The sequence below is a fragment of the Vanellus vanellus genome (assembly GCF_965231255.1).
Source record: "Vanellus vanellus genome assembly, contig: HAP1_SCAFFOLD_2375, whole genome shotgun sequence".
Classification (NCBI taxonomy): Eukaryota; Metazoa; Chordata; class Aves; order Charadriiformes; family Charadriidae; genus Vanellus; species Vanellus vanellus.
In genome coordinates this window covers 1-10,867 of record NW_028127126.1, presented here as the reverse complement: position 1 = coordinate 10,867, position 10,867 = coordinate 1, and the positions used below count along the sequence as shown (strand labels likewise).

The 10,867-nt window shown below is 69.0% G+C and overlaps 2 protein-coding genes across 2 annotated transcripts; both read right to left on the bottom strand.

Moving 5' to 3' along the window:
* Positions 1 to 403: 403 nt before the first annotated feature.
* GRN (granulin precursor) lies at positions 404 to 5,047 on the bottom strand (the record flags this gene model as incomplete). The annotated part of the gene is made up of 9 exons (XM_082501221.1): positions 404 to 634; positions 1,620 to 1,717; positions 1,843 to 1,948; positions 3,892 to 3,998; positions 4,107 to 4,248; positions 4,371 to 4,474; positions 4,560 to 4,644; positions 4,753 to 4,830; positions 4,922 to 5,047. Coding segments are annotated over 9 exons (1,077 nt in total), but the record flags the coding sequence as incomplete, so codon positions are not given.
* A 2,461-nt stretch (positions 5,048 to 7,508) lies between these two features.
* LOC309685456 (transmembrane protein 98-like) lies at positions 7,509 to 9,211 on the bottom strand (the record flags this gene model as incomplete). The annotated part of the gene is given in 7 exon segments (XM_082501220.1): positions 7,509 to 7,713; positions 7,985 to 8,044; positions 8,154 to 8,203; positions 8,205 to 8,270; positions 8,411 to 8,444; positions 8,740 to 8,871; positions 9,081 to 9,211. Coding segments are annotated over 7 exon segments (678 nt in total).
* Positions 9,212 to 10,867: the final 1,656 nt, after the last annotated feature.

Here is a 10,867-nt window from a genome sequence, read left to right as displayed (position 1 = left end):
GGGGGGGACACACACAAGGTGGGGGGGGCGTCAATGGGGGACCCCGGGGGCTGGGTGCCATCCTGACACCCCCAAGGAATCCTTCCCCCCCTCCATCCCACCCCTCCCCCCCCCCAAACCCTGCTCACGCCCCCCAGCGCCCCCCCCCCCCCGCATCTGCACAGTCCCCAATGTACCCTCAACCCCCCCCATAGGGATTTTTTTTTGGGGGAGGGCAGTGATGGAGATAGGGGTGTCCCAGGTCTCTGTCCGTCCTCCCCCCCGCCCCCCCAGCCCTGCCCGTCCCAGGGGGGCCACATGCCACAGTCCCCCTCTACCCCCCCATCCCATTCCCAACCCCTTCTGCCCCAGCACAACCCCCCCCCACCCCCACCCCCCCAATTCAAAGGACCCCCCCCCAGACCTGCTCCAGGGGGCAGCACCCCCAGGCCCCCGAGCTCAGCGGGCAGCACGTGCTCCCGTCGGGACAGCTCGTCTCCTCGTCACACCGCACGTCCCCCCCCCGGGTCAGCGCCGGGGGGGTCTTCCGCACCCAGGGCCGGCGGCCCCCCCCCTCCTGCAGGCAGCTGCCCCCCGCCGGGTCGCAGATGTAGCCCCGGGGGCAGCAGTGCACGTGGTCGGGGCAGCAGACGGCCTGGGGGGGGCGAGAAAGGGGGGGCTCAGCCCAGACTGGCCACCCCCCCCCCCCACCGTCACCCCCAGCCCCACGCCCGGGACCCCCTCCGGGGACAAACCGGGACCCTTCGGATTCTCCTGTGTCGTCCCCCCCCCCCCCCTCCTTCGTGGCCCCGCAACCCCCAGTCCAGAGGGGGTACAGTCCTCCTGGGGGGGGGGAATGGGGTCCCCCCCCCATAGGACACAGGAAGGTCCCTGAGAGTCCTGGTGGCTTTGTGTCCCTTCGTCACCTCCCGCCACTGCAGCCCCAAACTGGTCCCAGTTGGCAGAGGGGGGCTGAATGGGGACACAGCACAGGGGGACGGTGTCACCCCCCCATCCCCATGGGACACGGTGGGGGTGGCAGCCCAGGGCTGGTCACATCCCTCCGGGGGGACAGGGGACATTGGTAATTGTCCCACCCATGGCACAGGGGACATTGCTCCTCGTGCCACCCAGGGGGACAGGAGACATCTGCCCTCCTCCTTCAAGGAGCAAAGGGACATGTGGCATCATCCCCCTTGGGGACATTGGTCCTCACCTCTCCCAGGGCACAGGGGACATCTGCCCCACGCTGCGCGTCTGGGTCTGTCCCGGGGCGGGGGGGGGGGACGGACGGACAGGGACAGGAGGTGGCAGTGCCCGGCTGGATGTCCCCATGTCCCCAAGTCCCTGGGCTCTAACTGCTCAGGGTCCCTGCAGTTCCCCCCACCCCATCAAGCCCCCCCCGGTCCCCTCCAGGTCCCAGCCCAGCCCAGCGCCCCTGATTGTCACCTGCTGTCCCCCCTGCCATCCCCAAAATATCAGTGAGGGGGTGGGAGCCCTTCCTCCCCCTCCTGGGGGACAGCGGACGTCTCCCCTCATCCCACCCAGGGGACAGGTGACATCTGCCTTTCCCGGGTGGCACAGGGGACCCCTGCCCGTGTCCCTCCCAGGGGACAGCCCCCCCCCCACCCGCCCCATACCTCCTCCAGCGGGCAGCACCCCCAGGTCCCCAAGCTGGTCCGGCAGCACGTGCTGCCATCGGGGCAGCTCGTCTCGTTGTCACACCTCACGTCAGCAGCTGGGGACAAGGGGACAGTCAGAGCTGGCATGGCCCCCTTTCCCCAGGCTGGGAGACTGGGGGGAGGGGGGGGTGACCCTCTTCCCCCCGGTACCCGTTGGAGGTGGTGGTGGGGGTGTCCTCACCTTTGGGCAGGGACGCCGGGAGCTGTACGGAGGTGCAGGTGGAGCGTTCCAGGTCGCAGGCAGTGCCCTGCGGGCAGCAGTGCCGCCCGTCGCTGCAGCACACCGCCTGCCCGGGGGAGAGCCCGCTGGGTGCCACCCCGACCCCTGCCCGCCCAGGGGTAGGGGGGACAGCGGTGACAGGGACAGCCTGGGGGCTGCTGGTGTGGGGTGGTCGGTATGGGGTGCGTGGCGTGGGGCGCTTGGGACAGGGTGCCTGGCATGGGGCACCTGGGACAGGCTGCATGGCATGGGGTGCCTGGGACAGGCTGCATGGCATGGGGTGCCTGGGACGGGGTGCCTGGCATGGGGCGCTTGGGATAGCGTGCATGGCATTGGGCTCTTGGGACAGGGTACGTGGCATGGGGTGCCTGGCATGGGGCACCTGGGACAGGGTGCCTGGCATGGGGTGCCTGGGACAGGCTGCATGGCATGGGGCGCTTGGGATAGCGTGCATGGCATTGGGCTCTTGGGACAGGGTACGTGGCATGGGGTGACTGGCATGGGGCGCCTGGGACAGGGTGCATGGCGTGGGGTGCATGGCGTGGGGTGCATGGCGTGGGGTGCATGGCGTGGGGTGCATGGCGTGGGACGCTTGGGACAGGGTGCATGGGGCGCCTGGCATGGGGCTCTTGGGACAGGGTACCTGGCATAGGGCACCTGGGACGGGGCGCATGGCGAGCATGGCATAGGGCTCTTGGGACAGGGTACGTGGCATGGGGTGCATGGCATGGGGTGCTTGGGACAGGGTGCATGGCATGGGGCACCTGGGACGTTGTGCCTGGCATGGGGCGCTTGGGATAGCGTGCATGGCATTGGGCTCTTGGGACAGGGTGCATGGCATGGGGTGCATGGCATGGGGTGCTTGGGACAGGGTGCATGGGGTGCCTGGCATGGGGCTCTTGGGACAGGGTACCTGGCATGGGGCGCCTGGCATGGGGCTCTTGGGACAGGGTACCTGGCATGGGGCGCCTGGCATGGGGCGCCTGGGACAGGGTGCCTGGGACAGGGTGCCTGGGACAGGGTGCCTGGGACGGGGTACGTGGCGTGGGGTGCCTGACATTGGGCTCTTGGGACAGGGTACGTGGCATGGGGCGCCTGGCATGGGGTGCTCAGTGCGGGGTGCCCAGCACAAGGTGCTCACCACAGGGTGCTGGGGACAGGGTCCCTGGCACGGGTCGCTCAGGATGGGCCGTCAATAAACGGTGCCCGGTATGGGGTGCATGGCATGGGGCGCCTGGCGTGGGGTGCCCAATACAGGATACCCGGTATGGGGTGCCCAGCTTGGGGTGCTCAGTGCGGGGTGCCCAACGTGGGGTGCTGGGGACAGGGTGCCCAACATGGGGTGCTCAGTGTGGGCTGTGGCTATGGGATCCCTGGTGGGGGGAGGGGGTGGGATCTGGTACTGGGCACCCAGTATGGGGTGCCTGGCATGGGGTGCTCAGGATGGGCCATCAATAAAGGGTGCCCAGTATGGGGTGCATGGCACAGGGCGCCCAAAACAGGATACCCAGTATGGGGTGCTCAGTGTGGGCTGTGAGTATGGGATCCCCGGTAGGGGAAGGGGAGGGGGTCTGGTACTGGGCACCCAGCATGGGGTGCATGGCACGGGGTGCCCAATACAGGATACCCAGTATGGGGTGCCCAACGTGGGGTGCTGGGGACAGGGTGCCCAACATGGGGTGCTCAGTGTGGGCTGTGGCTATGGGATCCCTGGTGGGGGCGGGGGGGGGGGAATCTGGTACTGGGCACCCAGCATGGGGTGCATGGCACGGGGTGCCCAAAACAGGATACCTGGCACGGGGTGCTCAGTGCGGGGCGCTGGGGCCAAGGGTGCCTGGCACGGGGTGCTGAGCGTGGGCTGCCAGTACAGGGCGTACGGTATGGGACAGCTGGCCCAGGGTGACCAGGACAGGGTGGTCAGCACGGGGCGCTTGGGACACAGCGTCGTGATAGGGGGTGCCCGGTGTGGGGTGCCCGGTGTGGGGTGCCCGGTGTGGGGTTGGCACTCACGTTCTGCAGGGGACAGCAGCCGTACTGCGCCGAGGACAGCTGGCAGCAGGTCGCACCGTCGGGACACGCCGAGCGGCCGTCGGGACACAACACCTGGCGCGGCGCCACTGCGGGGGGACACGTACACACACACACACACAGAGTGTGTCACCGTCCCCCCCCTCCCCTCCCCACCTCCGTGTCCCCTCCATGGGGACAACAAGGACACCCCTTACCTGGTGTCGGGGGCTGACGTTTCCAGGCGGGGAATTTGGTGGCCAGGGGGATGTCACCGGCAGGTGACAGGCAGCGCCCGTGGGTCAGGTCGCAGATGGTGGCGTGGGGACAGCAGTGCACTTTGTCGGCGCAGCACGAGGCCTGCGGGGACCGGACACGCTTGTCACAGCGGTGGCCGTGTGATATGTGTATGTGTCTGTGTGTCCGTCCCGTCCGTCCCCCCCCCGCTGCCATGTCCCCATGTCCCCCGCCCCCCTCCGTACCTGGGGCATGGGGCAGCACCCCCAGGCGCCGCTGGCCGTCACGCAGCAGGTGGCATCGTCGGGACACTCGGACTGTCCGTCGGGACAGGTGACAGCACGGGGGGCTGCGGAGAGTGGGGACGGGGTGAGGGACCCCCATGTGCCCTCCTCCCCCCCCCCCAATCCTACGTGTGACCCCCCACCCCGTACCTGGGGACACGACGCAGGATTTGCCATCAGCGCTGCAGTGGGACCCTCGGGGACAGCAGCGGTGGCCGCCAGCACAGGGGACTTCCTGGGGGGGGGAGAAAGGAGGGGGTGGGAGGGCTGTTTGGGGGGGGGGAAGCCCCCCCCCAAACAGCCAAGAAAGAGGGGGAAACTGAGGCAGGGCGGGCAGGCTCACCTCCGGCAGCGGGCAGGTGACACCGGCAGGACACGGTGACCCGTCCCGGCACCCCACCGCGCTGCTGGCGGGCAGGACCTTGAGGAGGGGGGGAAAAGAAGGAGAGGGGGGGGTCACCGGTAGGTGGGGACACCCCCTTGTCCTCCTCTCGCGACCGCTTGGCACTCACCGGGGTGGCGGGGCATGCTCGTCCGTCGCGACACGCTCGTCCGTCGTGACATGCTCCTCCGTCGCGACACGGCAGCCAAGCGCCGGCTCCGGCCAGCGGCAGCCACAGCAACAGGAGGGTCCTCATGGCGCTGGGGGTGGGGGCACCTGCGGGCAGCGCGTTGCGTGTGTCCCCCCCATCCACCAACCCCCCCCCCGCTGTGCCTCAGTTTCCCCACTCACCAAGTTTCGGGATATGGGGGGGCGGGGGGGCAGGGTTCTCGCTTCCCCTTTCGGCCGGCTGCTGGGAAAGCCCCCCCACCCCCACCCCCCCCACCCCAGGGTGCTCTCGGGGGGGGGAGGGGGGGGGGGGCTGTGGTGTCTGGCACCCCAACCGCCGCCCGCAGCACCCCGATAACATCTCCCCACGGCGCAGGAAGACGGTACCGCTGGGGGGGGGGGGTGTGGGGGGGTTGGGGGGGTGTCAGCATCCCCCCCCCCCCCTCCAGCACCCATGGGTGCTAAGAGCTGCCCCCCCCTCCCCCTTCCCTCCCCCTTCCCCCACTTCCACAATCACTTTCACTTCCCTTTCCCCACGTGGTGTGACCCGATGTAGGGCGCCCATCTGGGGGGGGGGGGGGGGGAAGGGGGGGCGACCCCTGGGGGTCCCACCCTCGGGACCCCCCCCCCCAAGGCACAGCCCTCCCCACGGCCCCCGCAGGGACACTCAGGGCCCGGCCCCAGTGCTCCCAGTGCCTCCCAGTATCCCCCAGTACTCCCAACACCAACCCCCCTCCCGCCCCCGATTACCAGTGCCTCTCAGCGCCCACCAGTATCTCCCGCTGCCTCAGAGCGCCCTTTGACTCCCAGTGCGCCCAGTACCTCCCAGTGCTCCCAGAACGTCCCAGTGCTCCCAGTACCTCCCAGTGCTCCCAGAGCGTCCCAGCGCTCCCAGAACGTCCCAGCGCTCCCAGAACGTCCCAGCGCTCCCAGAACGTCCCAGCGCTCTCAGTACCTCCCAGCGCTCCCAGTACGTCCAGTACCTCCCAGGGAATCGTAGTACTCCCGGGGAATCCCGGTAAATCCCAGTGCTTCCCAGTGCCCCCGGCCCGTACCCGCTCCCGCTCCCCGCCCCGCCGCCAGGGTCGCCCTGCCGGCCAGCCGCAAGCTCCACCCCCGCCTCCTCCCATGGCTGTCCCCGCCCCGCACGCCCGGCTCCCATTGGCCAACTGAGGGAAAGGGGGCGGGGAGAACCGCCTCCTCACCCTTACCCCCTCTTTACTCCCCCCGCCCTCCCCGTCACGTGACGCGGGGGTCACATGACCGCAGCCCCCTGCGATGAGTTCGTCGGGACTCAGCCCCGGGGGGGGGGACACACGGGGTGGCCCCGGCGTGGTGGTATCTCCCCCAGCCGGGGTACGGGGCACCCCCAAACCCCCCACAGTCCCCCCAAATCCTCCCCAGAACCCCTCCAACCCACCCCCCCCCAACCCCCTGCACACTCCACCCAAAATCCCATCCCCTTCTAAATCCCCCAAACCCCCCCACATTCTTCACCCCCCACCCCCAAATCCTAACCCCCCCCCCAACCCCCCCTAAACTTCCCTCCCCCACCTGTCGCCTCCAAACCCCCTTACCCCTCCCAAAGCCCTGGGACACCCCCCCCCCAATATCCCACCCCCAAACCCCTTTAAGTCCCTCACCCCAAGTCCCCCCCCAGCTCCTCCTAACCCCTTCAATGCCCCCCAAATCCCCTCCATGCCCCCTAAACTGCTCTCCCACCCCCCTAAACTCCCCACCCCCCCAAGCTCCTCCCAACCCCCTCATCCCCCCCCAACCTTCCCCACCCCCCCGCCAAACTCCCCAGCCCCCAAAAACTCCCCAGCTCCCTAAACCCCACCCCTCCAACCCGCCTAAACCCCCCAAACTCCCACCCCCCCTCCAACCCCCTTCCAACCCCCCCAAACTCCCAACCCCCCCAACCCCCCCAGTCCCTCCAACTCCCCCCAAATGCCACCCCTCCAACTCCCCTAAACCCCCCCAAACTCCCACCGCCCCTCCCCCCTCTAACCCCTCTCCAACCCCCCCAACTCCCCCCAAATCTCACCCCTCCACTCCCCCAACCCCCTCCAAACTCCCAAACCCCCCAACCCCCCCACCCCCTCAGTCACTCCAACTCCCCCCAAATCCCACCCCTCCAACCCCCCTAACCCCCCCCAAACTCCCAACCCCCCTCCAACCCCCTCCAACCCCCCCATTCCCCAAATTCCACCCCTCCACCCCCCCTAACCCCCCCCCCAAACTCCCAACCCCCCCTCCAACCCCCCCAACCCCCCCAAACTCCCAACCCCCCCAGTCCCTCCAACTCCCCCCAATTCCCACCCCTCCACCCCCCCACCCCCCCAAACTCCCAACCCCCCTCCGACCCCCCTCCAGCCCCCCCCCATTCCCCCAAATCCCACCCCTCCACCCTCCCCAACCCCCCCCCAGCTGCCAGAAAGCCGAGATCCAGAGGTGACCCCCATAATGGGAAGAGGGGAGGGGGGGACACACACACAACGACTTTATTGGGGTGACATCGGGGGGTGTGGGAGGTGTGTGTGTGTGTCTCAGATGGCCGACTGCTCCTGCCGGAAGGCCTCGGTGGCCGGTGGCCGGTCGGTCTCGGTGGCCATGGCGGCCTGCCGCAGGACGGCCATGTGCTCTTCGGCGGCCGCCAGTGACCGCTGGACCCAGTGGCGGGCGGCGGGTTGGCGACAGGCGCTGCGGGTCACCAGCACCAGGTGACTGACCGACAGCAGCAACGCCGCCGCCCTGCGGGGACACGGTGGCCCGTTGTCACCTCACCGCGTCCCGGTGTGTCCATCCCCCCCCCCCCCCTCCCCAGTTCTCAGACTTTGTCAACCGGGAACGGGGTTCGTGCCTCAGTTTCCCCATCTGCAGCGTTAAAGGGGTGGAGGTGTTCCCCCCTCCCACTCACCGCCCTCACCCGTAGTGGTTGTCCCCGGTTACGTGGCACTGGTGTCCCCATCCCCATACAGGTGTCCCCCCGCCACCCAGGGAGCGTCCCCGTCCCTCCCGTCACCTCGCGTCCAGCAGTTTGGGGTCCAGCGGAGGGTACATGGATCTCACCACGTCGTCCACCCTGTCGGCGGGGACGGCGTTAACCTCAGGGGACGCCGCGGTGACATCCTCCATCACCCCCCCCCCCCCCCGCACCCCATTCCACCCCCCCCACCCCCCCCCGCCGTCACCTGGGGCTGATGCGTTTGGCCACCACGATGATGTCCCCCAGGCTGGCGGGGGGACTTCACGCGGGCACCGGAGCCCATGGTCATGGCCACCAGCTTCTCCGTCAGCGTGTGGCAGATCTGCGGGGGGGGGGGACGACGACGACACACAGGACGGACACACGACGGGGGACACACAGAGGACACAATGGGAGTGAGGCCAAGGATGGGCGCCCGGTGCCACCACCACCGGTGCCACCGGTGCCACCCCCTGGACTCACCTTCAGGATGGCGATGCAGTGGGACACCAAACCCCTGCGGAGAGGGAGGAGGGTGTGAATCCAGGTGGACCCCCCCCCCTTCCCCATGTCCTTGTCCCCCATGTCCCCCCCCTCCCCCCAGACCCTTGGGGACATTCCCACCCCAGGGACCATCTCCTCTTGGGATCGGCCACGGCTCGGTGACGCCCTCCCCCCAAAATCTCTGCCACCTGCATCCCGTGATGGGGAGGGGGGGCGATGGCATCGCAGGAGGTCCCCAGCGGTGGTGGTGGGGGGGGGGACACGTGGGGCACACGGTGACGGGGACGGGGGTGGGGACACGGGCTTACGAGGCGTCCTCGACCCAGTCCTCGTTCTCCAGGATGGCTTCGATGTGGGGGTTGGTGATGACCACGTCATCCAGCTCCAGCTCCGAGGGCTCCGAGGGCGTCTCGGTGCTCCCCATGAGATCCACGATGGGTCTGTTGGGGACCCAGGGGACATCTCTGGGGACAGGGCCACCTCCTCGGGCTGCCCCCATGACGCCGGAAACGTCCCCACCATCGTCTCCCCCCATGCTAGTGGCCGTGTCCCCGGCATCGTCCCCAGCCCGTTGGGTTTTGGGGTTCCTCCCCCACCCCTCCTCGCCTGGTGGGGACGGGGACGATGCCACCCCCGCGGGATGACTCACTTGGTGTCGTAGTGGTGCCGCAGGTCTTTGGGGTGGCAGTACCGCTGCCGACAGACCACCACCAGCGCCACGAAGGACGCCAGGAAGATGGTGGCCAGCACTCCGATGGCCACGATGACAACCGTCTCCATGGCTGGTCCCCACCGGGGCGAGGGGTGGTGGCTCAGGGGGCCCGTGACATCTTGACACGATGGGGTCTGCGGTGATGGGGGGGGGACGGGACACGGGGAAGGGGTCAGGAACCCCACGGATACTCTTCCTCCCCTCTCCCCGCACCCCAAAACGCCCGGCTGTGACGTGGGGTCACCCACAGATGGACGCTGCCCCAGGGGGACCTTCCGGTGGCAGTGTCACCCGGGGGGGGGGGACAGGGGACAGGACAGGGGACACCGCGGGGGATTGTGCGGGGTGGAGCAGGATTTGGCCATGGTACCCGGGGGGGGGCTGCCACCACCCCACCACCACGGCCACAGTGACGGGGCGGAGATGGGATCAGGAGGGGGGGGGGCATATGGGGCTGCGGGGACCCCCAGAGCACTGTCCCTATGGCTCTATATGGACCCCCTGAGCCCCCTCCCTATAGGGTCACAGGGACCCCCAGAGCCCCGTCCCTATGGCTCTATATGGACCCCCCGAGCCCCCTCCCTATAGGGTCACGGGGACCCCCAGAGCCCCGTCCCTATGGCTCTATATGGACCCCCTGAGCCCCCTCCCTATAGGGTCACGGGGACCCCCAGAGCCCCGTCCCTATGGCTCTATATGGACCCCCAGAGCCCTCTCCCTATAGGGTCACGGGGACCCCCAGAGCCCCGTCCCTATGGCTCTATATGGACCCCCAGAGCACTGTCCCTATGGGCCATGGGGACCCCCAGAACCTGCTTCCTATAGGGCTATAGGAACCCCGAGAGCCCAGTCCCTATGGAGCTATGGGGACCCCCAGAGCCCTGTCCCTCCGGGGACCCTGGCCTCTATGGGGCTATAGGGACCCCCCCAGTCAGTCTTTAGGGGAGTCCCAGAACCCGGTCCCTATGGGGCTGTATGGACCCCCAGAGCCCGGTCCCTATGGGGCTGTGGGGACCCTACAGCCAGTCTTTATGGGACCCCCAAAGCCTGGTCCCTATGGGGCTATAGGGGCCTCCAGAGCCCGGTCCCTATGGGGCTGTGGGGACCCCCAGAGCCCGGTCCCTATGGGCTATAGGGACCCCTTCAGCCAGTCTCTATGGGACCCCCAAAGCCTGGTCCCTATGGGGCTATAGGGGCCCCCAGAGCCCGGTCCCTATGGGGCTGTGGGGACCCCCAGAGCCCGGTCCCTATGGGATATAGGGGCCCCCAGAGCCCGGTCCCTATGGGGCTGTATGGACCCCACATCCTGGTCCCTATGGGTACCCCCAGAGCCATCCCCGCTGCTGCAGCGGTGCCCCCGAGTCCCCGTCCCCACAGTGGGGGGGGGGAGCAGGACACGGCCACGCCATGTCCCCAACGGGGCCCCCACCCCGGGGCAGAACCGGTGGGGACACCCGTGCCACCGTGGGAACGGGGACGGGGACACACACACAGCCAGCGGGTGCCCACCCCGTGGCAGGATGGGGGGGTCACACACACACCCGGGGGGGGGACACGACACCCCCCATCTCGGTGGGGCGGGGGGCACCCCATCCCACCCTCCCTACCTGCCGCCAGCTGCCACCGCCGGGGACGGGGACACGGGGACGGTGCCACTTCCGCACCGCCCGGGCAAACACCGCCCGACTCCCGACCTTTGCACCCTGACTAATGCCTGGCCCCCC